Raw genomic sequence first — 26,898 nt, 5'->3', positions numbered from 1 at the left:
GGGTCTGGGTGGTCCGGGGCTCCCTGTAGCCCCCACTTCTTGTCGATAAGTCAAGTCTTTCCTGAGACTTGCCTTGGCATCACTGGGGTGTGGGAGTCACAGCATGGTCCCCACTCCCAGAGGACAAAGTCTGGTGGAGAAAAGGGAGAACTCTTGGGCCAGTCTGAGCAGCTGCAGCCGAGGGCTCTCCAGCGAGGGGTCCAGAGGCTGGGCTAGGGGCACCTCCCCAGAACAGGACATTCCCAGGAGCACGCCAGGCCAGAGGCCCCTATCACCAGGGTCTGATCCCCCTGGCATGTCCCTCCCTGGACACTGGGTCCCTCTCATCTCTGGCCACCCCCATCATCAGGGTCCGATCCTGCTGGCACGTCCCTCCCTGGACACTGGGTCTGTTTCATCTCGGGCTCCTCTTGGCCTCTTGTCAGCCTCGGGAGAACTCTCTTCTGCTGGATCAGGCATTGCCGGCTGTCCCAACTCCTTCCTCTCTCTGGGCCTCAGTTTCCCCACCTGTCTAATGCAATGAAAGCATATCCAGCTCTGACCACTGTGATTCTGTGTGGAAACCATTGCCTTCAAACATGTGTCTCCTGAGGGTGATGCTGGGGTCTCCTCCTCTTCCTTTACCCTCATCATGCCCAGCACAGGGCAGGACACAGGGGCGGCTCAGTAAACACGTCTCAAAGCAGAGAGCCCCTGCCAACAACAGCCGTGGGGTCTGTGCTGCGGGGTGGGTTGGGGGGGTCCTGGCTAGGGAGCCCCTTCCCCAGGAGTGGCTGTCCCTGAGCTTTGGCCATCCTCCTGTGGGGTGGTCTCTCTGGCCTGCGGGAGGCTGCTCTTGGGGAGACCCTGCCTTCCACCTGCAGCTGGGGGCCGTGAGGACCTGCCAGGCCCCTCGGTGGAGGTAGGATCAGAGAAGCGAGTGATTTCATCAGCGTCTCCCCTGTTCACAGCTTGGGAGATGGAGTGGGGAAGGTGTCTGATGTGTCCTTAACTCCCATCCCCTCCGGCTTCACACAAGACTCCCTGGGCTCTCCGCCCCCAGCCCCCTGCCTGCCATTAATGCCCCAGGAGGCTGTTTCCTTGGTCCTCTCTCTGGGCCTCCGTTTCCTCACCTGTCTAATGCAGGGTGGGGGAAACTGGCTGGGTGGGGTCTCTCTTTGGCTGCATAGTGTGGAAAGGGGCAGCCCCAGAGAGCTGGGAAGCAGCAGTTAGTGGCTGCGCAAATCAAGGATCCAGGCAGCCCCGGGAGAAGGAAGTTTATTGCTCTTGCAGGGACTCCCTGTCGCCGCTCCCAGCAACAGGTCACAGCTGCATTTTCTGGAGGAGCAGAGAACAGTGTGAGGGACTCAGGGCTGTGCCACCTTCTGGGGCAGCACAAGGCTCTGCCCGGAGGGTAGGTCCATGGGGGCATGGCCGGCGGCCCCCAGCCTTCACATGCCAGCCTTATCCCTGTCCAAAGGGTCTGAGCCCCTCAGCATTTCAGGTTATTGTGCAAAGGGGTCTTGGAACACACCCTGTCCCCAGTGGGGAAGCCCCCAGCCCAGGGCGACCCTCTGTTCCCCTACTCTCAAGATGATAATGGCCATCCACACCATCCCTCTCCTCTGCTGGGCCATAGCCTCAGAGGGTCAGGTTTTGGGGGAGACTGGTGTGGGGCCTGGATGGGGACATAAGTGCTTGATGAAGGCAGTGGATGGATGGATGAAGGAGTCGATGACTGTTTTCCTTATTGGGACCCAACTTAAGGCCTGCTACTGGAAGCACTCAACCAATATTTCTTGAATGAGAGAGTGAATGTGTGAATAAGTGCATGAATGAATCACTGAATGAGCAAATGAATGAGTGACAAAATGCATGAATGAGTGAATAAATGCAAGCATGAGTGATTAAATGCATGAATGAGTGAATAAATGCAAGAATGAGTGAATAAATGCATGAATGAGTGAATAAATGCAAGAATGAGTGAATAAATGCATGAATGAGTGAATAAATGCATGAATGAGTGAATGAATCAGTGAATAAATGAATGAATAAATGTGTGAATGAGTGAATAAATGCTGAATGGGTGAATAAATGCATGAATGAGTAAGTGAATAAACGCATGAATGAGTGAATAAATGCATAAATGAGTGAGTGACTAAATGCATGAATGAGTGAATAAGGGCAGGAATGAGTGAATAAATGAATGAATAAATGCATGAATGAGTGAGGGGGTGGGCGAGTGAGGGGGAGGGACTGACAGGTGCAGGGACAGCTGTGGAGGCGGCACCCACCTCGTTGATCCAGTCGATGTAGGCGGACACCCGGGTGTAGACTACCGGCTTCTTGCGGGTGTTGCAGCCCTGCGAGGAGCCAAAGCTGACGATGCCAAACACCTCCCAGGAACCGTTCTCCAGCTGGCAGTTCAGTGGACCACCGGAGTCCCCCTGCACCAGACCGGGAGGGCATCAGCCACCAGGCCCCCGAGAGGCAGGCTTGGGAAGCAGGGCTGGGTTGGGGTGGGGGATGTGGGTTGGTTTCTCAGCCTTAGTTAGTAGACAGTTTTGGCCTCAGACTTCTCATGGTGAGGGAGGCAGAGGAAGTGTGGTTTGAGGCTGCCTTGGCCTTGTTCTAGGAGGCCCTGGGGTGTCGGACTAGCTCTTGGTTTGCTGCGTGATCTTGGGATGATGTTACTCCTCTCCGTGCCTCAGTTTCCCTAGCTGTTCAGGTCTCCTTGTCTAAGACTCTGTGAGCTAGTCAGAGCAGTGAGGATGCTGGCAGCTGTGCCAGAGGCCTGGGAAGGTGGGGAAGGAGGGCGAGAATGGGGAAAGGGTTGTGTGTGAAAACAGGACATTCCCTGATTATCTTAGATGTTTTATGGTTCTGGTCTCCCTGGACTGGCGGAGCAAATGGCATGGAGGAGCATGTGTAGAGACTTCAGTGAAGCCTCTTCTGCATCCTTTAAACTCATTTAATCCTAACCCTGTGAAGTGGTTACTGTAACTCCATTTTACAGATGGAAAAACTGAGGTCAGAGGTTCAACAGCCTTCCCAAGGTTCTGCAGCTCTTAAATGGTGGGACTGGGGCTTGAACTCAGATACTCATGCTCAATGCTCATGCTCTCACCACAGTGCTGAGCGGGGGGCGGTGATGGGCTTACCCTGAGCCTGCTGGGCCCAGTCAGGGCTTGCTCAGTCTCCTCCCAGGGGAAGGGTTTGGTCCATTACACCCCTCTCCTCCCACGTCCTCTTGGCCACTTGGAGTAGGGACAAGGTGCAGAACCTAGTCACTCACATTGCAGGCTGAGATGACGCCGTCGCCCCCAGCACACACCATGGTTTTCCTCACCCTGAAGCCCCACCAGTCAATCCTGGAGCACGTAGCGTGATCCACCACAGGCTGCAGGCCCTGCTGCAGCTCATCAGCAATGGGGCCGTTGGCTGGGGAGAGAGTGAGCAGTGACCAGGGAGGCAGCCGGGCAGCCCAGCCCAGTCCAGTCCAGTCCCTCCCCAGGCCTTCAGGGAGCAGAGGCCTGGGATGGGACCCAGGGGAGCGCCGGCTGAGATGCTGTGCAGACCACACACCTGCCCTTCATCAAGAGGCAAGCCCAGGTCCCAGAGGGCCAGGAGCAGGCTGCCGGCAGAAGGAAGCTGCAGCGGTAAGTTGAATTGTTTTTAAATTGGATTCTGGGGGTTTAGTTGTCAATCATTTCTTGCAGGTCTCTGTCTTTGCTGTCACACATTAAAAAGCCTTTCTCACCCCCAAGATTTTCTTTTTTTTTTTCTTTCTTTTTTTTTTTCTTTTAAATTTTTTGATATAAGGTCTCACTCTTGCTCAGGCTGGAAAGATCACAGCTCACTGCAGCCTCAAACCCCTGGGCTCAAGTGATCCTCTCGCCTCAGCCTCCTGAGTAGTTTGGGACTACAGGTACACACCACCATACACTGCTATTTAAAACATTTTTTTTTTGTAGAGACAAGGTCTCACTATGTTGCCCAGGCTGGTCTTGAACTCCTGGCCTCAAGTCGTCTTTCCTCCTCAGCTTCCTAAAATGTTGGGATTACAGGCGTGAGCCGCCACACCTGGCTTCTCCCCCAGGCTTTTCTAAATAGTGATCTGCATTTTCTTCTAAGTATCCCACAGTTTCATGATTTGCATTTACCTTTCAATTCCCCTGGGATCTATTTGGGCATATGGTATACCGTAGATGTCACCCCCCCCCAAATGGTTTATTTTCCTTTATCTACATGACAGTGTGTGCCAAGTGCTGTTCTGAGCACTTGACAAATTATAATTCGTCTAAACCTTACCACATCTCTCAGAGACCCTTGTTAGTGTCTGCCACATGGTATGTACTTAATAAATACTAGCTGTTATTGCTACACGGTTTACAAAGACATGAAAATGTGAAGGCAGAAAGGGAAAGTGGGTGGCATGCTGCTTCCTTCAGGAAGGCTCTCGGGATTTGCCAGGGACGATACTCACTCCAGAGGCGGCCCCAGCCAGTGACATAGCAGGGGTAGTCGTTGGGGAGCAGGGAGTCCTTCTCTGGCAGGCAGGCCACCTGGATGGTGTCACTCAGCTCCACGTGCTCTGCAAGCTTGATGAGGGCAATGTCGTTGCTGGAATCCAAAGTGGAGAGGGTGAGTGGGCAGGAGGACCCTGGCCCCACAAGTCCGGGTTAAGGGGCTCGGGCTGTGAGTTGGGAGTCAGGCCCAGGGTGCTCAGGGGTCCTGCACAAACTTCCTGACTGCCAGCTGCTTCTTGACCTTCGGGGATGTCGGGACGAACGATTCACCATCTAACACGATCACCCGCCCTGTTGACGGCTTCTTCTCACATGTCATCACCTCGGGAAAGGGTTAACAGAGGGAGGTGGGGGTGGAAGTGTTCGAAACCACTGCTGGCTGTGTGCCCATTGAAACAGAGGCTGTAGCAAGTTGCGAACTCTAATGCCAAAGATGGCACTTGCAGATGCCAGTTTTAATATTTTCATGTTTCAGGCATAAAAGCTGGCTGCCCCAGACACACCTGGTTTGATTCCTAGTTCTGCCACAAAGTGGGCTGTGTGACCTGGGACACATTTCTTAACCTCTCTGAGCCTCGGTTCTTTGTCCAGGGCTGTTGTTAGGATTACATAACAGATGGCACATAAAGTATCTATTGCAATGTGGGCATACAGTAGGCACTCAATAAAGGTGAGCCCTGGCCCAGCCTCTGGAGAGACACTGTGGGGGGCCTTCCTTGTGCACCTTCCTGGGAGTCTTGGCCAATGAGGGGGATACGAGGGGTATTTGTCTCCACTCAGCATTTTGCCATTTTGTGTAAGAGAGTCATTCGCTGGCTGTCCAGGGTGAGGATGGGGTGTCAGGTGTGGGGTGCGACAGGCTCTGCGGCTCTGTCTTGGGGACCCCTCCTTCCACACTGCCCCCAGCGGCTGTGGGATGGGCAGTTTGTCACTCACAGTACTAGTAAGGAGATCCATTTCTCGTGGACATAGATGGTGTCCACACCCACAATCAGGGATCCCTCCTCATCTTCCACCTCCAGGTTGTGCTTTCCCAGGGCCACACGGTAGATCCGGTTGTTGCTGGGCAGAGGAAGGGGACCAGGTCAGGGTGGCCCCTGGTCCTGCCAGCCAGAGGGATAGAGAGGGAGCTTGGGGCTTTGGTGGGACTCATTTGAGGGCAAGAGAGTGTCCCCATTGTCCTTTCCCAGGGTGACGGGGAAGGGCCTAGGACTTGGGGTCAAGGGACTTGGGTTCATGTTGTGAGCTTGCTGCTCCTGGCTGTGTAGCCTCGTGCCTCAGTTCCCTCATCTGTAAGGGGGAGGCAATACTGGAACATACTCCCAGGGCGGCTGTGAGAATAAACTCATCCAAGCTTACACCGCTCTTGCCTGCATAGTTGCAGCATCCACCTAACTGCCCCTCACTTGTACGCTGGCCTACTCCTGTCTATTCTGAACCCAGCGGTGTGGGTTTAAAAATATCCCAGGCCAGGTGCAATGGCTCACGCCTGTAATCCCAGCACTTTGGGAAGCTGAGACCTGAGGATTACTTGAGGCCAGGAGTTTGAGACCAGCCTGGGCCACATGGCAAATCCCCATCTCTACAAAAACAGAAAACTTGCGGTGAGGTTTGGGCTTCTAAGTTAAAAAACAAACAAACAAAAAAACAAGAAGAAAAATTAGCTGGGAATGCCTGGTGGTGTGTGCTTATTGACCCAGGTGGGGTCTTATATATTCAGGAGGCTGAGGTGGGAGGATCGCTTGAGCTCAGGAGGTCCAGGCTACAGTGAGCCATGAAGGCGCCACTAAATGAGACTCTGTCTCTCTAAAAAAAAAATTATATATGAAATATATAAAATGAAATATATTGCAATATATGTTTTTAATAAACTATATGAAAAATATTTTATGGAATATATAAAAATATGTCAGCCCACAACTCTCCTTTGCTCAGAAACCCTTCCAAGAGCTCCCTCTTACTCAGGGCCAAAGCCAAGGTCCTGACAGTGACCTGCACTTATTTCCTCTCTAGCTCCCCTCCTCCCACTCTGCTCTAGCACACGCTGCCCCTGCCACACCGGCTTCCTCGTTAGTTCTCAACCACACCGACAGGTCTCTTCTCCAAGCCTTTGTGTGGCTGTTCCCTCCACCTGGAACACCCCTCCCCTAGACCCACGATTTCCTCCCTCACTTCCTCCAGGCCTTTGCCCTAATAACCCCCTCTTAGCTCTCTGAAATGTCCCAAATATTTGCCAAATATCCCCCTTTCAGCTCTTCCCCTGGCCATCCCTTTAAAAATAGAACCCCTCATTCTGTTTCTCCTCTTCTGACCTTATTTTTATTTATTTTTATTTTTTTTGAGATGGAGTCTTGCTCTGTTGCCCAGGCTGGATACATGGGTGCCATCTCGGCTCACTGCAACCTCCGCCTCCTGGGATCAAGCGATTCTCCTACCTCAGCCTCCCAAGTAGCTGGGATTACAGGTGCCCGCACCACACCTGGCTAATTTTTGTATTTTAAGTAGAGATGGGGTTTTACTATCTTGGCCAGGCTGGTCTTGAACTCCTGCCACCTACCTCGGCCTCCCAGAGTGCTATGATTACAGGTGTGAACCACTGCACCTGGTCAATACCTTATTATTATTATTTTTTAAAATCACCCGAGATGTAATATCTTGTTTAACTGTCTGCCGCTCTGCCTGCCACAAGAATATAAGCTTCCCGAGAGCACAGACTTTGTCTTCACTGCTGGTTCCTGGCACATAATAGATGCACGATAAATACTTGACTGAATAAATGAGCTACTGGGTGTGAGTAGCTTCTGTAGCCCAGCGCCTGGAGTGTGGAGAAGCTGCTCAGTAAAAGCAGAGTATCAGGCTCCCACCCATGGGTGATGGCCAGGTCTCAGGGTACCATCCCCGCACACCTGATGCAGTGGGCAGCGGTGAGGACGAAGTTGCTGGCGATCAAGGTCCCGCCGCACGTGTGCCACCACGTGTTGTTCTTGAGGTACTGGAGGGAGATCTGCAGGAGGGTGGGGAGGGCTGTGTGTCAACCCGCGGGTCCCTGGGACCCTCACCCCGCCAGCCTCTCTATCTCTACCTCCCAGCCCCACACAGGCTTACCTGCCAGGGCCAGCTGTGGGCCGGGCAGTCTCTCCTCCCACCACGCGGGCGGATAGGCTGGGCGGGAAGCTGGGCACCCCGCAGCTGGAGGCTGGGGAGACAGGAGGCCAGGAGAGCCGGTGAGTGGGGCTGGCTGCCCACGGGGAAACAAGTGGGAGGGTGGGCAGGTGGAAGGAGCACAGATTTGGGGCTGGGCAGACATGGGGTTGATACTTTACTGTGTGACAGGGGGGAAGTCACCCAGGTTTCTAGGCCTCGTTTTCCCTTTCTGTGAAATGTGAAGAATCACACTAACCCGGTGAGTTTGTCCTGAGGACTGAATTAGACAACACATAGAAAAGAAAGCGTTTGGCTGGGCGCGGTGGTTCACACCTGTAATCCCAGCACTTTGGGAGGCCGAGGCAGGCGGATCCCTTGAGGTCAGGAGTTTGAGACCAGCATGGCTAACATGGTGAAACCCTGTCTCTACTAAAAATACAAAAATTAGCCAGGCGTGGTGGCACCTGCCTGTAACCCCAGCCACTCAGGGTTACAAAAATTAGCCTGGCTAATTTTTGTATTTTTTGGATTTTTAGTAGAGATGGGGTTTCACCATGTTGGCCAGGCTGGTCTGGAACTCCTGATCTCAAGTGATCCACCCACCTCTCCTGAGGCAGGAGAATCGCTTGAGCCGAGGAGACAGAGGTTGCAGCGTGCTGAGATCGTGCCACTGCACTCCAGCCTGGGTGACAAGAGCAAAACTCCATCTCAAAAAAAAAAAAAAAAAAAAAAATGTGGCTGGCATATGTGCGAGTGCCTGGTACACCTGTGTTCTTCTGTCCCTTTTTAGACCCCTGTATCATGGTGTGTGTGTGAGAGAGCACGGAGTCCACTGTTATAGCTGGGAAGATGTGTGGAGCGGTCAAGAACACGTGCTGTTCCGCGAGACAGACGTGGACTCAAATTCTGCCTCTTCCACTAACCTGCCATGTGATGTCAGGCAAGATACTAAGTTGCACTGAACCTGGATGTCCTCATTTGTAACATGGGGCTATTAATAGACCCTACCTCTTTTTCTTTTTCTTTTCTTTTCTTTTTTTTTTTTTTGAGATGGAGTTCCACTCTTGTTGCCCAGGCTAGAGTTTGATGGCACGATGTCGGCTCACTGCAACCTCCTCCTCCTGGGTTCAAGCGATTCTCCTGCCTCAGCCTCCTGAGTAGCTGGGATTACAGGCGCCCGCCACCATGCCTGGCTAATTTTTGTATTTTTTGGATTTTTAGTAGAGATGGGGTTTCACCATGTTGGCCAGGCTGGTCTGGAACTCCTGATCTCAAGTGATCCACCCACCTCGGCCTCCCAAAGTGCTGGGATTACAGGCGTGAGCCACCGTGCCTGGCAATAGACCCTACCTCTTAGGGTTGTTTTGAGGATTGAATTGGCTCCTACATGTAAGGGTCCCAGCACAGCACCTGGCACATAGTAAATACACAGAAAACAGGAGCTGCTATTATTACTGTTGTTGTTGTTGTTAACGGAAGGACTCTTCATTAAGTGCTCTCCTTTGCCAAAAAAGCCAGTGAGATTTAGAGAGGTGAAATGACTTTTCCAGGTCCTGCAGAGAAGATGTGGCATTTAAGCCAAGTCCCTGGGCTCCTAATCTTGGAAAACGCCACCAAAATGATGGAATGGAGAATCCCCAAGGGAGAGAGGGTGCCGGGAAAGGCAGACCCTGATGGTCCCTGGGGTGAACCCAGGATGAGGCATCTCGTGTCCCTGCCCCTTGTGTGCAGCTTTCCACACCTCGTTTCTTTTTTTTTGTTGTTGAGATGGAGTCTTGCTCTGTCGCCCAGGCTGGAGTGCAGTGGCCGGATCTCAGCTCACTGCAAGCTCCGCCTCCCGGGTTCACGCCATTCTCCTGCCTCAGCCTCCTGAGTAGCTGGGACTACAGGCGCCCGCCACCTCGCCCGGCTAGTTTTTTGTATTTTTAGTAGAGACGGGGTTTCACCGTGTTAGCCAGGATGGTCTCGATCTCCTGACCTCGTGATCCACCCGTCTCGGCCTCCCAAAGTGCTGGGATTACAGGCTTGAGCCACCACGCCCGGCCTCCACACCTCGTTTCTAACTGGGGACACATCAGATCATCTCCCCTATTCTGCAGATGTGGAAACAGAGTTGCTAGGCAGGCTGTGGCTTGCCTGACACACAGCTGGTTGGTAGCATCCGAACCCACAGGAGACCCCAAAGTGTCTTACCTGGAGAGCAGAGGCCCCCCACCCCCATCCTGTCCTTGCCCTGGAGGCCAGCCCGAGCTCACAGCCTGCTGGCTGCAGCCCCACCCCACCGCTTACCACAGGCCAAGAGCGCAGCGAGGACAGTGATGCCCAACATGGTTGGATGCTCAGGACTGGCTGACCCTCAGGATGGGCTGGGCACACTTATAGGCAAGAGCAGGTGAGTCACCTGGTCAAGGCCAAACCGCCCCTTGGAGAGAAACCTGCTCTGATAAGGCCCTTTCCCCGACCTTGGGTGGTTACTGTTTAATTCGGGCGGGAGATGAGGCTTTCTCAGAAGTATGGATTTTCCAAATATCCTGAAACAGAAAATTCTGAGTTGCAGTGCTTTTTGGCATCCCCCACCCCACTCTGCTTGACGTGTGTGTTCGTTCTCTCTCCCTACCTTATACTATTTATTTATTTATTTATTTATTTGGAGACGGAGTCTTGCTCTGTCCCCCACACTGAAGTGCAGTGGCACAGTCTTAGCTCACTACAACCTCCACCTCCCGGGCTCAAGAGATTCTCGTGCTTTAGTCCCCGTGTAGCTGGGACTAAGGCACCTGCCACCACGCAGGGCTAATTTTTTGTATTTTATTTATTTATTTATTTTTAGAATGGGGTCTTGCTCTGTCACCCAGGCTGGAGTCTCGGCTCACTACAACCTCTGCCTCGTGAGTTCAAGCGATTCTCCTGTCTCAGCCTCCTGAGTAGCTGGGACTACAGATGTGTACCACCATTTTTTTAAATTTTATTTTAGTAGAGACAGGGTTTCCCCATGCTGCCTAGGGTGGTCTTGAACTCCTGAGCTTAGGCAATCTGCCTACCTCAGCCTCCCAAAGTGCTAGGATTACAGGTATGATTACAGGCCGCTACCTTTTTCTTTTTAGTTATTTATTGGGCACCTACTGTGTCAGGCATTGCGCTCAATTCTTCTTGCATTATCTCACTTAATTCTTCCAACAACATGAATAGACACGATTATCTGCTCTGAGATGAGATGAGATGAGAAAGGAGCAGGCACAGTGGCACATGCCTTTACTCCCAGCTACTCCTGAGGCTAAGGCAGAAGGATCGCTTGAGCCCAGGAGTTCAAGGCTGCAGTGAGCCATGATCGTGCCACACTGCATTCCAGCATGGGTGACAGAACAAGACCTTGTCTCTAAAAAAATAAAATAAAAGTGAGGAAGCTGAGACTCAGCGGCTAAGTGACCATCTAGGGTCACACGGCTGGGCGGCAGCAGAGCCAGACTTTGAAGGTGGAGCTTCTAACACCAGCCTGGGCCTTCAAGCTGTGGAGACACACTGCTCCTTCTCTGCCTTTCTAGTGCTATTAGATCGCTTCCTGGTGCTCTTTCTGTCTCATCTTTCTAATTGCCTGGGCTTGGTGCGCTCCTGCACCTGCCTCCAGGGCTGTTGTTGGAGGCAGAGGCCCAGCAGGCTCTGGAAGGTGCTTAGTTGGCCAGATTCCCTCCTGCAGTCAGCTTAGTTGTCGGTCCTCAGTTTCCCCATCTCTAAAATGGGCAGATAGGACCAGATGGACTTTCAGGCTTTTTTCAGTCCTACGATTCTGTGACTTGAATGCCAAGGTCAGTGGCAGTTCTGAGGGCCCAAAGCACTGAGTGACAGAAGTTCCATCAGAGCCTCCGGCATTCGGGGTTGGCCATCCCTTGGAACATGTGGGTTGATCCATTCGCCCCAAGGCCTGGCCTCAGCCTGGTTGGTTAGATTCTGTTCCTTTTCCCCTCTACTCATACTGAGCTCCCCTTGAAGGTCATTTTCTGAGCTGGGCCTACTGGCCACCTTAGGAATTATTTCCTGAGAGAAAAGTTCAGAGCACTAGGCACCCCACCATTCATAACGGTGATCTGGGGGTGAAGGAGGATTTTAACCTACACTTTACACTTTTTTACTTTTTTTTTTTTTTTTTTTTTTTGAGAGTCTCGCTCTGTGGCCCAGGCTGGAGTGCAGTGGCGCGATCTCAGCTCACTACAACCTCCACCCCTGGGTTCAAGCAATTCTCCTTCCTCAGCCTCCCGAATGGCTGGGATTACAGATGCCACCACCATGCCTGGCTAATTTTTGTATTTTTAGTAGAGACCAGATTTCACCATGTTGGCCAGGCTGTTTCTTTTTTTTTTTTTTGAGATGGAGTCTCCCTCTATCGCCCAGACTGGAGTGCAGTGGTGCAATCTTGGCTCACTGCAACCTCTGCCTCCCAGGTTTAAGCAATTCTCCTGCCTCAGTCTCCTGAGTAGCTGGGACCAGTGCCACTAACCTCGCTAATTTTTGTTCCTTTTGTAGAGACAGGATTTCACCATGTTGGCCAAGCTGGTCTTGAACTCCTGACCTCAAGTGATCCACTCACCTTGGCCTCCCAAAGTGCTAGGATTACAGGCATGAGCCACCGTGCCTGGCCTCTAACTTACACATTTTTACGCAGCTTAAATTCTTTTTTAAAACAAACCTATGTTACTTTGGTAATATAAAAATCAATAGGTTGAATGTTTTAAGAAAGATACACAGACAGGGAGTGGGAATGTGCACTGGGGGCTCTGTTTACTGCGGTGACCTCAGTCCTGGGGTGTCTGGGGATTTCAGGCTGTGAGGAATTTTCTGTTTCATTTTGGAGGTTGGTTGTACATGATACAGGTTTATCAGTAGCTACTGCCCAGTCTGCTTCAGACCCAGGGCTTTTGGTTGCCAAGCCTTGCAAAGGGTCATTCTAGCCTGGAGACTGGGAACATAAGCAGAGACGTGGCTTGAGCTAGGTGACCGGTCTTGGAAATCAGCAGGGTGTGAAGGCGGGAGGCAAGACACCTGGTTTCCGTCTCAGTCCGTGACAGAATGGATGACCCAGACCCTGAGCAACCTCTTTGAGCCTCAGTTTCTCTCAAGTGCCTTGAGCAACCTGGGAAGATGAATTAACTGGGCTTCTCCTCATAGGAGCTCATCAATTTATACTCAGAGATACAGCAACTTCCTAGCACGCATCTCAGCCGTGTATACATGCCCATGGATTCACAAATATACATGGACAGGCGACACATACACATGGACACACACACACATGCACACACATGCACACACACGCTCCTCCGTTACCACAAATATGCACACGCCAATGACATAATACATATAAAGCATTCGGTTATGTGTAGAGCCAAGCAGAGCCATGGGCCACGCATTCAAACATGTACACAAACATGGAAATGGCCGAATGGATTGATGATGAGGTGGCAGGTGAAGAGAGCTATTGTTAGCTTTCTGAAGGTTCTCAGAGGAACTGACCATTTTTGGAGGCAGGTTGCTGGCTGCTCAGCTATCGGGAAACTTGCTTGTTTTGAGACATCTACAGGGAGGGGTCTTTTATGTAAGGCGGCACCAAACAATTGTCCCTGGAAAGAACTGAGGCTGCCCTTAATCTGTTTCAGATGCTGAAGACGGATGGTAAGTGCTTTGCTTAGGGTTGAACCAAACCCAGCACTATTGCTTCGTAGCTCTCTGGCCTTATACTTGTGACTTGACCTCTCTGTGCTTCCTCGTTTGTAAAGTGAGAGTGAAAACGGTACCTCCGGCCGGGTGCGGTGCCTCACGCCTGTAATCCCAGCACTTTGGGAGGCTGAGGCAGATAGATCACTTGAGGTCAGGGGTTCAAGACCAGCCTGGCCAACATGGTGAAACCCTGTCTGTATAAAAATACAAAAATTAGCCGGGCGTGATGGTGGGTGCCTGTAATCCCAGCTATTCGGGAGGCTGAGGCAGGAGAATTGCCTGAACCTGGGAGGCGGAGGTTGCGGTGAGCCGAGGTTGTGCCATGGCACTCCAGCCTGGGTGACTGAGCGAGACTCCATCTCAAAAAAAAAAAAGAAAGAAAGAAAGAAAATGGTACCTCCCTCTAGGGCTGTTGGAAGATGTGCCTGGCACATGGTAAGAACTGTGTAAATGTTTGCTGTTACTATTATTATTGTTGTTTTCTGGTTCTTATGAGAAAGTTTGAGACTGGACTTGGTCACTGAGTACTTTTGCCTTCATGGGTCCCTTTCTCGATTAAAAAAATATTAAAAACTGGCTGGGCATGCTGGCTCGTGCCTGTAATCCCAGCTACTCAGGAGGCTGAGGTGAGAGAATCTCTTGAGGCCAAGAGTTCAAGACCCGCCTGGGCAACATGGTGAGACCCTTGTCTCTAAAAGAATTTTAAAAATTAGCTGGATGTGGTGGCACAGGCCGGTAGTCCCAGCTACTCTAAAGGCTGAGGCAGGAGGACTGCTCGAGGCCAGGTATTTGAGGCTGCAGTAAGCTATGATCGTGCTACTGCATTCTAGCCTAGCTGACATAGAGAGATCCCCAGCTCCAAAAAATAAAACATAACAAAATGAAAAATTATGTTTCCTTCAAAAAATAATAAAAATAATGTTTTATTATATAGTTATAAAATGCAATCCAGTTTGGATCCTTTTCATTTTTTTCCTACTGATTTTAAAGAAATCAAAATATTTTTGTGTGCCCCTAAAGCTATTATGGGTTCCAGGCCCTGTGGCCCCTCCTTGTGTGAGGTTCTAGATGACCCAAGGGCTGAGAGTTTGGGGAATGGTCTGTGGATCCCCCTGAGCACCTTCTCTGGGCCCTGGAGGTGCCTTTAGCTGTGTCCCAGGGCAGTCAGGAGAAACTTGCTCTTCCTGAAAAAGGTAGACAGGTGTAGAAGCTGCCTCCGGGCACATGCGTGGCTGGTGCCAGCCCCTCCTGACCCCAGGCCTGGTTCAGGGAGCAGCCAGTCAGGTGACACCATGATCGCAGTGGCTCAAACTGCCTAAGTTACGGTGGTGACGCTGGGTTGGCTGACCTGATTTTCTGGCCTTGATCACCGAGACTGAAGAAGTACCCCAGGGGGCCTATGGACATCTGCAGACGGAAGCCCTGGGAGGGCGGATTTCCTGTGACGGGAGGGGTCAGGGCTTGAAGTTGGATTAACTTGTATATTTATTTATTTATTGAGGCAGAGTCTTACTCTGTCGCCTAGGCTGGAGTGCAATGGCACAGTCTCAGCTCACTGCAACCTCTGCTTCCTGAGTTCAAGCAATTCTTGTGTCTCAGCCTCCTGAGTAGCTGGGGGTACAGGCACGAGCCACCACGCCTGACTACTTTTTATATTTTTAGTAGAGACAGGATTTCACCATGTTGACCAGGCTGGTCTCCAACTCCTGACCTCAAGTGATCCATCCCCCTTGGTCTCCCAATGTGCTGGGATTATAGGCGTGAGCCACCATGCCTGGCCTAATTCACATATTTAAAGAAGTGACTGTTTTGTTTGCTGGGGCTGTGAGTCACTGACATACCGTATATCCAGAAAACATCATTCATTCACTCATTCATTCCTCCCACATTCACTGAGCAACTACTGTGTGCAGGCCCCATGACAGGATTGGGTACACAGAGATAATAAGACCCGTTCAGCTGTGGGGAGCTCCCTGCTGGACAGGGTGAGTGGTCCTTGGAGATAGTCTCCCATGGAGAGATGGGCCAGGGCGTGGAGTTCTGGGTGAGAAGAGACTGGTTCTGGTGGGGTCTGATGGGGGCAGGTGGGGAAAGGATTCCTTCTGTACCGAATCCATGTCCAGAATGAATCTGAGGCCTCGAGGCTGAGAGAATGCTGGAATCCACCCCCATCCCACTGCTGAACCCTGGGATTTTCAGGGCCTGGAGTGGGGTCTCCCAGGACCCAGGACTTCAAAGTCCTTGAGCCACTTGGGGCCAGACTGTGCTGGAGAAATAACCAGGGCCGACTTGGCAGAGGCAGCTGGAAAGGGGTGGGGGACGTGGTCAGGTGGTGCCCTAGGGCCTCAGAAGGAGCAATGCCAAGGTGGGGGTGGGGCGGGGTAAGAGCCTGAGAAAAGAGGCAGCTGTCACTGACGGGGCTGGCATTTTGTGGCCGCTGGGACAGGACTCTTGGGTGGCAGCTGTTACATCTCGGGTGAGGCCCACTAAGGGGCCAGCTGAGGGGCTGGCAGCGCTTCTCCTCCAAACCGGATGGAAGCACTGGGGGTTAGAGAGGGATGTGGGCCCAGTGAGGGGTTGGCGTTCATCGAGGGGTTAACAGTTCAGAGAGAGAGGCTGGGGGTTCCACGGGGATTTGGAGCTGGGACTCAATGCAGGGAGGCTTAATGAGAGGAAGGAACCTGGGTTTTTTTTTTTTTTTTTTTTTTTTTTTTTTGAGTGACAGGGTCTTGCTCTGTCTCTCAGGCTGGAGTGCAGTGGTGCCATCATAGCTCACTGCAGCCTTGAACTTCTGGGCTTAAGTGATCCTCCTCCTGAGCCTCCTGCGTAGCTGCCCAGCTAGTTGTTTTAAATTTTTTTTCTAGAGATGAGGTCTCGCTATGTTGCCCAGGCTAGTCTTGAACTACTGGACTCAAGTGATCCTTCTACCTCGGCCTCCAAAAGTGCTGGGATTACAGGCATGAGACACTGTACCCAGCCTTGGGGGGTTTAAGGAGTCCTCTCTCTTGGTGCTGGGATCACTCCAGGTCCCTTCCCGCCTCAACTTCCTTTCACTGCCAGGGCTGGGAGTTGGGGTCTTGTGCAGGCCAAGGCTGGGGGCTCCTGACAGGCGGAGACCCTTGGTGGAGGGCCCTGGCATGGGACAGCTGGCCCTAGTCTCTCGCGGTCCAAAGACTCGAGGCCCATGGCCATAACCGTTAGGTGCTTCCTTTTCAGTATGATTTGTTATTATATTTTGTAGAGATCAGGTCTCACTGTGTTGCCCAGACTGGTCTGGAATTCCTGGCTTCAAATGATCTTTCCACCTTGACCTCCCAAAGTGCTGGGATTACAAGTGTGAGCCACCGTGCATTCTTTCAGCGTCCCTGTCCCTTGTTCCTGAAGCCCTTTCCAGCAGGATGTCAGGGATGCAGATGTTCCTCCCTTGGGGAAGGCTTTTTGAAAGGCAGTGTGGAACTGAAAGTCCCAAGTTGGTGGTGGCTTACAGTCTCAGACCCTGGCTAGCATGTGGGGAGGACACTGCCTTCCCCAGGCATCCCGGCTGCTGTAGTACCACCCCTGGCCACCTGGGGGCAACAATGCCCAGCCTAATCCAAACTCCAGCTCCCACACCCTCCTGGGAAGACCCCAGACCCTTGCCCATACTCGCATGGAATAGATGGGGAGACTGAGACCCAGTGGGGACCTGATGTATCTAAAGCCTCACACAGAGAGCTGCTGGTGTCCGCCCCATCACCCCTGGGTTTTTCCAGCCTGTGGAAGACTTTGGGTGTCTCCCTGGCAGGTGTGCTTGGGGGTCTCTGGGGTGCACAAGCCATAATTCCCAGGGCCTTAATGCCACTGCTGGCCACCATGTGGCCTTGTGGAGAGGGGCAGCCCCTCCTCTCTGCTCACCTGGTAGGTTTGCGAGCTGTGACCTCCACAGCCTGGGCCCTGCCTCTTGCCGCCCCACTCGCCTGTGTGTCTCTGAGAGACTTTCCAGGCCTCCCTGTTTTGTTTTGTTTTGTTTTTTGAGATAAATCTGTTTGTCACCCAGGCTGGAGTGCAATGGTGCGATCTTGGCTGACTGCAACCTCTGCCTCCCGGGTTCAAGCAATTCTCCGGCCTCAGCCTCCTGAGTAGCTGGGATTACAGGCATGTGCCACCACGCCTGGCTAATTTTTGTATTTTTGGTGGAGATGGGGCTCCACCATGTTGGCCAGGCTGGTCTTGAACTCCTGACCTCAGGTGATCCACCCGCCTTGGCCTCCCAAAGAGCTGGGATTACAGGCGTGAGCCACAGCGCCCGGCCACGTCACTGTTCTTTTCTGCAAAAGAGGAGTAAAAATATCACCTCTTGCATGGGCTGGTTGCAAGGATTCAAGTGAGTTAATAGACACAAAGCGCCTAGACTGGTGCCTGGTGACAGCGTCTGTGCATCCAACACCAACCTCCTCCACGGGGGCGGGTCCCCTCTCCTCCCAGGCTCTGACACCACTGTCCCCACACCTAGTGACCTTGTCATTTCCCTGCCCACTCACCATCAAGAACCATACACACATAAGAATATAGAATTTTATCTTCTTTTAGTTAAAAAAATAATTGTACCATAGAATGAACAAGTAGCCCCCCTTTTTTTTTGCAGGGGCGGGGAAGGGAAGGTGAGAAGGGGGAGGAAAAAAAGCAAAAAGCCCAAAGAAAAAAACATTTTAGGCCGGGCGCGGTGGCTCAAGCCTGTAATCCCAGCACTTTGGGAGGCCGAGACGGGCGGATCACGAGGTCGGGAGATCGAGACCATCCTGGCTAACATGGTGAAACCCCGTCTCTAGTAAAAAATACAAAAAACTAGCCGGGCGAGGTGGCGGGCGCCTGTAGTCCCAGCTACTCGGGAGGCTGAGGCAGGAGAATGGCGTAAACCCGGGAGGCGGAGCTTGCAGTGAGCTGAGATCCGGCCACTGCACTCCAGCCTGGGCGGCAGAGCGAGACTCCGTCTAAAAAAAAAAAAAAAAAAACATTTTATATTCATCTGTATAAACATATCCGCTAAGGCAAACGCAATCCGGGGCCAAGGCTGCTGCGCTGGGCTCCGTGCCTCCTAATTTCCGCAGATTCTAAGGCCAAAAAATAAAACCTCTGCAAGTCCGCGTAGGTTCAAGGACTCCTGGGACATTTTACTAAAATAAAGAGTTATCGTGTTTAAAAAGCAATGACGCCGTTATGGCACACACTGAAAGTTGCATAACTGTGGCCTCGAGGGCCACTGACTTGTTTGGACTGAGTGATGGTCACAGTTTCACGACACAGCAACAGACACCACACACAGGCATACGTATGTCAGCAAGCACGTGGGAAGCTGTGGCCTAACTGGGGCGGGCATGACAGGCAGGTCGCTGGCAAGGCAGTGGACATCACTTGGGGAAGGATGGCAGGAAAGGGCTGGACAGGGCCCCGCTGCCCACCGCCTGGCGCATGCAAACACACTTAAAGCACTTCTCGGACACTTCTCGGAGAATCAGGATGATGCGCTCATTTCCTTCCCTAGGAAGGCGCCAAGTCTTCCTCCCACCCCACTCTCTCCAGAGCCCCCTGGGACCCTCAGGTTGTTCTGCGTGGGTGCTAAGGAGCGGTGTCTCCGACCCTCAGAGCCTTCCCTGCCCAGGATCCCACGGCATGCCCGGCAGGGGATGGGCGTGTGACGTAGATTGGCACAGCTGCCCCCACCCCCTGCCTGGCTGGGCCCCAGAGATCTGGGGGTCTCCAAGTCAGCATGGGATGCTGGGGGCCTAGGTCCCTTCACCAGAACAGAAGCTCCCCACACCCTCTCCCATTTCAGTAGATGGAAGAGGCAGAGGTGGAGGAAGAGCCCCTGGGGAGGGGTCCCCTCGTGCCTCCAATAAGCCCCTTGGGTCCCACTCTGTGGGGGCAGCCCTTATTCTCTCTCTTCTGCTGTCTCCCAGTCTGGGAAGGGGCTGGCAGGGGGCCCCGGGGGCGGTGCGGCCTGCTGGAGGAGGGCAGGGGTTCCCAGGTCGGGGGGATGGAGATGGTGGTGGGCAGGCACATGGGTCCAGGAGGGACCTAGTGCCACGAGCTGGGCCAGGGGCAGTGCTGGAGCAGACTGCGGGGCAGTCAGGGGTGCAAGACAGCCCAGGGATTGCCAGGGAGGGCCGGGCCAGGCAGGGAGCCGGTGTCGCGGCCTCGCAAAGAGCAGAAGGGAGCGGGGAGAAGCCGGGCCACCTCCGTGAGACCCCTGAACTTGCTCCATTCACAGACATTTTAGGTTTTTAGTAGTGGTCCCGTCAGACAGAGGCAACGATTCAGGCTCGGCCTCCCATGCGCCGCCCTCGCCCACCGCGCTGGGGCCGGAGCAGGGTGGTCGGTGCAGCCCCCGCTACTTAAACGTGGACTGCAGCTACTCAAAGGCCGCTTTCCGCTGCTTCATCTCCTCCGCCTGCTTCTTCCGTTCCTCCTGCTCCGCCTTGATCTCCTCCTCGAAGCGGCTGGACACGTTGATGGCCTGGACCTGTGGGGGTATGGGGGTGAGGGGTCAGGGCTGGATGGTGTATGTTGGGGGGGTCTCCCTGCTACAGCTGCTTTTTCTTTTTTTTTTTTTTTTGAGACGGAATCTCCCTCTGTCGCCCAGGCTGGAGTGCAACGGCGCATTCTTGGCTCACTGCAACCTCCGAGGGGTGCAGGAGGCACGGCCAGGTGGCAGGAGGCGGCCTGGGTGTGTTCAGGGAAGTGTGGCGCAGTGCCTGCAGGAAGTGGCGGAGACTGGCTGAGGGGTAGGAAAGCCAGGAACAAGCATCAGGCGATAGAGATGACTCCCCTCCGCCCTGCACACTCAGGTTTTCTTTTTTCTACCAACACAACCTGGCAGAGACAGGGATGGGTTGGAGGCAAGTCCCTCTTGACTGGCTTCTGTGTAGTAAGAGCCTAGGTGGCCTCTCTGCCTGTTCCCTGGCTGGGAAGGCACCACTGGTTCCTGGAGCACACAGCCTGGTGAAAGAGGGCCAGGTGCTGTTTGCCCAGCTAGGCTCTCTTATCAACCAAACACCTGCCCTACTGGTCTCTGGGAACAGAGTGGGAAGAAGACAAGATGGGGGCTGGGGAGAGTGATCCCTGTGTTGGTAAAATGGGCTTTTCTTTGGGACGGGTGTCATTGTTGCTCAGGCGCGATCACAGCTTATTGCAGCCTCTACCTCCTAAGGAGGTCTCAACCAATCCTCCCACCTCAGCCTTCCAAGTAGCTGGGACTGCAAGTGCATGCCACCATGCCTGGCCAACTTTTGTATTTTTTTGTAGAGATGTGGTGTATGTTGTTCAGGCTGCTGTCGGAACTCCTGGGCTCCAGCAACCCTCCCACATCAGCCTCCTAGAGTGCTGGGATTACAGGCGTGCGCCTCTGTACCCAGCCAAAATGGGTTTTTCCACACCTAAAGCTGCCTTGTGCAGCCCCTAAGGCCTTGAACTGGCTGGGTGACAGTGCTGGTGACAGCAGCACAACACAGGGACCTGTGTCCCAGAATTCTGTGTCTTGGACGCCTGAGCTTCTGAATGAATGTCTCATTTGTGCACCTTTTCCAGGCTCCCCAGCTCTCTTCACCTTCTCTAGGTAAGTGTACTTTGAACACCTAATAGCAACCACGTACTGAAATGTGTCTTTACGCTGCAAACTACTTACTTAATACTTTTAATAACCTCATTTTATAACCAAGGCTCAGAGAGGTTAAGTGACCCACCCACAATCACACAGCAGTAAGGAGCTGGGTCTCTAGACTAGGTCTCCTGGGTTCATAAACTTGCACCATTTGCTGTGCCCAGTCCCTCCCCCACATGTCCTGGCGCCACTGCAGAACACAGACAATGCCTGGAGTGTGAAGGGAGCATTTTTGCGAGGGATATAAATACTTCGCAAGCCAGTGAGTCTCAGTGGTTGTGTCCCTAGAATTGGTGTGCTCTTGGTCTCAAACTCCAAGAATGAAATCGCGGACACTTGTAGGTGTTACAGTTCTTAAAGATGGTATGGCCGGGGTTTGTTCCTTCAGACGTTCATGTGTCTGGAGCTTCTTCCTTTCGGTAGGTTTGGGTTCTTCTTGTCTTCAAGAGTGAAACTGCAGAGCTGCGAGATGACTGTTACAGTTCTTAAACGCACCGTGTCTGAAATGCACCGTGTCTGGAGTTGTTCATTCTTCCTGGTGTGTTCATGGTCTTGTTGGCGTCGGAAGTAAAGCTGCAGACCTCCGCAATAAGTTTAACGGCTCAAAAACACAGCATTCAGCCAGAATGATCAACATTTATTGCAGAGTAAAAGAATAAACCTTCCACACTTAAAGAGTAGATCTGATCTCGGTTGTTACTGGTAGCGCAGGCAGCCTGCTTTTATTCCCTTATCTGACCCCACCCACATCTTGCTGATTGGTCTATTTTACAGAGAGCTGATTGGTCCATTTTACAGAGAGCTGATTGGTCCATTTTACAGAGAGCTGATTGGTCCATTTTGACAGAGTTCTGATTGGTGCGTTTACAATCCTTGAGCTAGACAGAGTCACAGAGTGCTAGTCCTCCAAGTCTGCACTAGGTTAGCTAGATACAGAGTACCAATTGGTGTATTCACAAATCCTGAGCTAGACACAGAGTGCTCATTGGTGCTTTTACAATCCTTGAGTCAGACACAGAGTCACAGAGTGCTAGTCCTCCAAGTCTGCACTAGGTTAGCTAGATACAGAGTACCAATTGGTGTATTCACAAATCTTGAGCTAGACACAGAGTGCTCATTGGTGCTTTTACAATCCTTGAGTCAGACACAGAGTCACAGAGTGCTAGTCCTCCAAGTCTCCACTAGGTTAGCTAGATACAGAGTGCTGATTGGTACACATACAATCCTCCCGCTAGATATAAAAGTTCTCCAAGTTCCCATTCGGTTTAGGAGTCCAGCTGGCTTCACTCAGTGGATGCTGCATTGGGGCTGCAGGCGGAGCTGCCCGCCAGTCCGGAGCTGCGCCTGCACTCGTCAGCCCTTGGGCTGTCAATGGAACTGGGCGGCTTGGAGCAGGGGGCGGCACCCGTTGGGGAGGCTCAGGCCGCGCGGGAGCCCACCGCACCTAGGGGAGCTCAGACTTGACGGGCTGCAGGTCCGAGCCCTGCCTCACGGGGAGGCAGCTACACCCGGCGAGAATTTCAGTGCAGCGCCAGCGGACCAGCACTGCTGGGGGATCTGGCGCAACCTCCGCAGCTGCTGGCCCGGGTGCCAAGCCCCTCACTGCCCTGGGCCGGCGGTGCCGGCCCGCCGGCCGCTCCGTGTGCGGGGCCCGCCGAGCCCGCGCCTGCGCCTGCGCCTGCCGGAACTCGCACCGGCCCGCGAGCGCCACACGCAGCCCCGGTTCCCGCCCGCGCCTCTCACTCCACGCTGCCCGCAAGCAGAGGGAGGCGACTCCGGCCTCAGCCAGCCCAGTGAGGGGCTCCCACGGTGCTGTGGCGGGCTGAAGGGCTCCCACGGTGCTGTGGTGGGCTGAAGGGCTCCTCCAGTGCCGCCAGAGTGGACGCCGAGGCTGAGGAGGCGCTGACAGTGAGGGCTGCTAGCACATTGTCGCCTCTCAGTTGGAAGTGACGCAGCACAGAAAAGATGGGTCTTGGGATTCCTGGAGGGAACACAGGGTCCTGGGGCCTTCTGTCCCACTGATGGGTGAGGGCTGGGGTGGAGGCGGATGGGCCAGCGGCCCCTGTGGGCAGTGGCCACCTCTGTGGCAGTAGAAGGTGGGGACTCAGAGGGTCAGGCAGGCCAAAGCTGCTGCAGTCCAGCCTCTACCTGGAGCTGGAGGGGCTCTGGGGACACAGCGGAGGCCTCTCCTGTCACCTCTGGACCCTGTTTGCTGCCTGCTGGAGGGCTGGGCGGGTGCCACATGACCACGGCGCTGTGCAGGGGCACCTGGTGAGGGACTCAGTCTTTCCGGAGCCAAGTCACGAGGACTCTCCTCAGTGCCCCCCACGAAAGCAAAGCCCCTGCCGCTTTCTGACCCTGGGCTCCCAGGAAGGTCAGCGATGACAATCGGGCTCTGGAGACAAATTGCCTGGGCTCCTCAGCCACAAAATGCAGCATCTCTTAAGCTGGGGTGCATGTGCCCCCCAGGGGACATCTGGCAATATCTAGAGATGTTTTTGGTTGTCATACCTGGGGCGGGGGGTGCCGGTGGTATCTGGTGGGTGGAGGCCAGGGAAGCTCCATAGCGCACAGGGTGGCCCCACCACAAAGAATGACCTGGCCGGCCAGGCGCGGTGGCTCACGCCTGTGATCCCAGCACTTTGGGAGGCTGAGGCGGGCAGATCATGAGGTCAGGAGATCAAGACCATCCGGGCCAACATGGTGAAACCCCGTCTGTATTAAAAATACACAAATTAGCTGGGCATGGTGGCAAGCACCTGCAATCCCTGCTACTTGGGAGGCTGAGGCAGGAGAATCACTTAAACACAGGAGGAGGAGGTTGCAGTGAGCTGAGATTGTGCCATTGCACTCCAGCCTGGGTGACAAAGTGAGACTCTGTCTCAAAAAAAAAAAAAAAAAAAAAAAAAAAAAAAAAAAAAAAAAAATGACCTGGCTCCAAGTGCCAGTGGTGCTGAGGCTGAGAACCCTGCTGCAAGGGGGCCTCCCTCATGGGCCACTGTGAGGAATGACAGCCCATCCCTGTCAAGCACTCAGCACAGCTCCCAGCACACAGAGCTAGCTGCATAAATGGCCGTCGACGCCACTAAAACAAGATTGAATCACCTCCACTAACCTCCTGACGGCGCAGCGCTTTCTCTTTACAACCCCCGTGCTCAGCAATCCTCCAGGTCCGGATTAGGTCAGAAGGGCTGTTATCGGTGGGGCCACCAGCCCCCTAACCAGCAGGTCAGGGGTTCAGGTCCCAGCCTCTGGGTCCCATGTCTCTCTCTCTCAGCCCCAGCTTTATCTATTCAAATGGATGGGTTTCTTCTGCAGCCAGGGGCAGCTCAGTTTCAGAGGAAGTGCAGATAAAGTGTCCAAACTTGGATGGAAACGTGGGCTGTGGATCCCTCTGTCTTTGGCAGCTCCCAGGCCTGGCTGGGCCGCAGCTCAAACCACGATTTGAACGGCCGCCTCTATCAATCAAGGGCCAATCAATTACTGGGGCTGGGCTCCATCCAGGGCAGGCTCGGGCCCCCAGGGGGACAATATAGGAGCTGGCTGTGGTGCCAAAGAGTCCATCACCAAGAGGAGGTGACTGGGGCTGCGAGAGGCCAGGTGGTGGGGTGGGAGGTGAAGCCCCCAGAGGTAGCCGTGGAGGAGGCCATTCCCAAGAGACTCCTGGAGAGTGGCCATCTGCCCTGTGCCCTGGGCTCTGATGTGGTCTAGTGCAGGGGATCAGCCAGGTTCCAGGGTCAACCTGATTGAAGATGGCCTTGAGGGTTTGTGGTTACGTCAACTGTGCTGAGACTGACCTGGGTCCAAACCCCAGCTCTGCCATCTGCTGGCAGGATAACCCTGGTCAAGTCATCTAACTCCACAGACCTCAGTTTCCTCATCTACATCATGGAGATCAAAGAACTCATCTCAGGATGGAGGCAAGGATTAAAAGAGACGATATAAGCAGACTCTTAGCACAGAGGCTGGTCCACAGGAAGCACTTTATACACGCCTACTATGATACTAAAAACCAGTTATTCTTCCTAACATCTACCTTTAAGATTATTAAAGAGTAAATGAGGCTGGACGCCATGGCTCACGCCTATAATGCCAGCATTTTGGGAGGCTGAGGTGGGAGGATCACTTGAGCCCAGGAGTTTGAGACCAGCTTGGGCAAGATAGGCAGACCACATCTCTATAAAAAAAAATAAAGGGCCAGGCGCGGTGGCTCACGCCTGTAATCCCAGCACTTTGGGAGACTAAGGCAGGTAGATCACCTGAGGTCAGAAGTTTGAGACCAGTCTGGACAACATGGTGAAGCCCATATCTACTAAAAAAACCCAAAAGAATTAGCTGGGCGTGGTGGTGTGTGCCTGTAATCCCAGCTACTTGGGAGGCTGAGGCAGGAGAATTGCTTGAACCCAGGAGGTGGAGGTTGCTGTGAGCCGAGAACGTGCCACTGCACTCCAGCCTGGGCATCAGAGTGAGACTCCATCTCAAAAAGAAGAGGATAACTGGGAGTGAAGTTTGGATTAAGCAAACAGGACTGCCTTCTGTACTTGGGTACCTTTTAGTTAAATTTTAAGACCAAGCTTGGGCATCATCACCTCCAGGAAGCCATCCTGGATTTCTCCCGCCAGCTGACACTGGTTTAAGTGTCCCGTTTCTCTGCTTCCGGTCCATATTTCTGTTTTCAAATGTATACCAGGGAATTTAATGATCTATTTACTGGTCTGTCTCCTGCACAGCTGGGGTCCCCCCATCCTGGATTCCTGGGTCTGGGTGGTGTTGGGCTCCCTGTAGCCCCCACTGCTTGTCGAGTAAGTCAAGTCTTTCCTGAGACTTGCCTTGGCATCACTGGGGTGTGGGAGTCACAGCATGGTCCCCACTCCCAGGGGACAAAGTCTGGTGGAGAAAAAGGAGAACTCTTGGGCCAGTCTGAGCAGCTGCAGCCGAGGGCTCTCCAGCGAGGGGTCCAGAGGGTGGGCTGGGGGCACCTCCATAGAACAGGACAATCCCAGGAGCACGCCAGGTCAGAGGCCCCTATCACCAGGGTCTGATCCCCCTGGCATGTCCCTCCCTGGACACTGGGTCCCTCTCATCTCTGGCCACCCTCATCATCAGGGTCTGATCCCCCTGCCATGTCCCTCCCTGGACACTGGTCTGTTTCATCTCGGGCTCCTCTTGGCCTCTTGTCAGCCTCGGGAGAACTCTCTTCTGCTGGATCAGGCATTGCCGGCTGTCCCAACTCCTTCCTCTCTCTGGGCCTCAGTTTCCCCACCTGTCTAATGCAATGAAAGCGTATCCAGCTCTGACCACTGTGATTCTTTGTAGGAACCATTGCCTTCTTCAAACGTGTGTCTCCTGAGGGTGATGCTGGGGTCTCCTCCTCTTCCTTTACCTTCACCATGCCCAGCACAGGGCAGGACACAGGGGCCGGCTCACTAAACACGTCTCAAAGCAGAGAGCCCCTGCCAACAGCAGATGCGGAGTCTGTGCTGCGGGGTGGGTTGGGGGGGTCCCGGCTGGGGAGCCCCTTCCCCAGGAGTGGCTGTCCCTGAGCTTTGGCCATCCTCCTGTGGGGTGGTCTCTCTGGCCTGGGGGAGGCTGCTCTTGGGGAGACCCTGCCTTCCACCTGCAGCTGGGGGCCGTGAGGACCTGCCAGGCCCCTCGGTGGAGGTAGGATCAGAGAAGCGAGTGATTTCATCAGCGTCTCCCCTGTTCACAGCTTGTGAGATGGAGTGGGGAAGGCGTCTGATGTGTCCTTAACTCCCATCCCCTCCGGCTTCACACAAGACTCCCTGGGCTCTCCACCCCCAGCCCCCTGCCTCCCATTAATGCCCCAGGAGGCTCCTTCCTTGGCCCTCTCTCCGGGCCTCCGTTTTCCCACCTGTCTAATGCAGGGTGGGGGAAACTGGC

General features: G+C 53.6%; 1 protein-coding gene across 1 annotated transcript; it reads right to left on the bottom strand.

Annotated features, from left to right (window-relative positions):
• Positions 1-1,302: 1,302 nt before the first annotated feature.
• LOC126959986 (chymotrypsin-C-like) lies at positions 1,303-9,987 on the bottom strand. Its single transcript, XM_050800162.1, is given in 9 exon segments — positions 1,303-1,317; positions 2,241-2,426; positions 3,275-3,420; positions 4,466-4,602; positions 5,445-5,570; positions 7,415-7,512; positions 7,614-7,633; positions 7,636-7,704; positions 9,942-9,987. Coding segments are annotated over 9 exon segments (837 nt in total). The 5' UTR covers positions 9,982-9,987.
• Positions 9,988-26,898: the final 16,911 nt, after the last annotated feature.

This window comes from Macaca thibetana, chromosome 1 (assembly GCF_024542745.1).
Source record: "Macaca thibetana thibetana isolate TM-01 chromosome 1, ASM2454274v1, whole genome shotgun sequence".
Classification (NCBI taxonomy): Eukaryota; Metazoa; Chordata; class Mammalia; order Primates; family Cercopithecidae; genus Macaca; species Macaca thibetana.
This window is presented reverse-complemented; position numbering and strand designations above follow the sequence as displayed.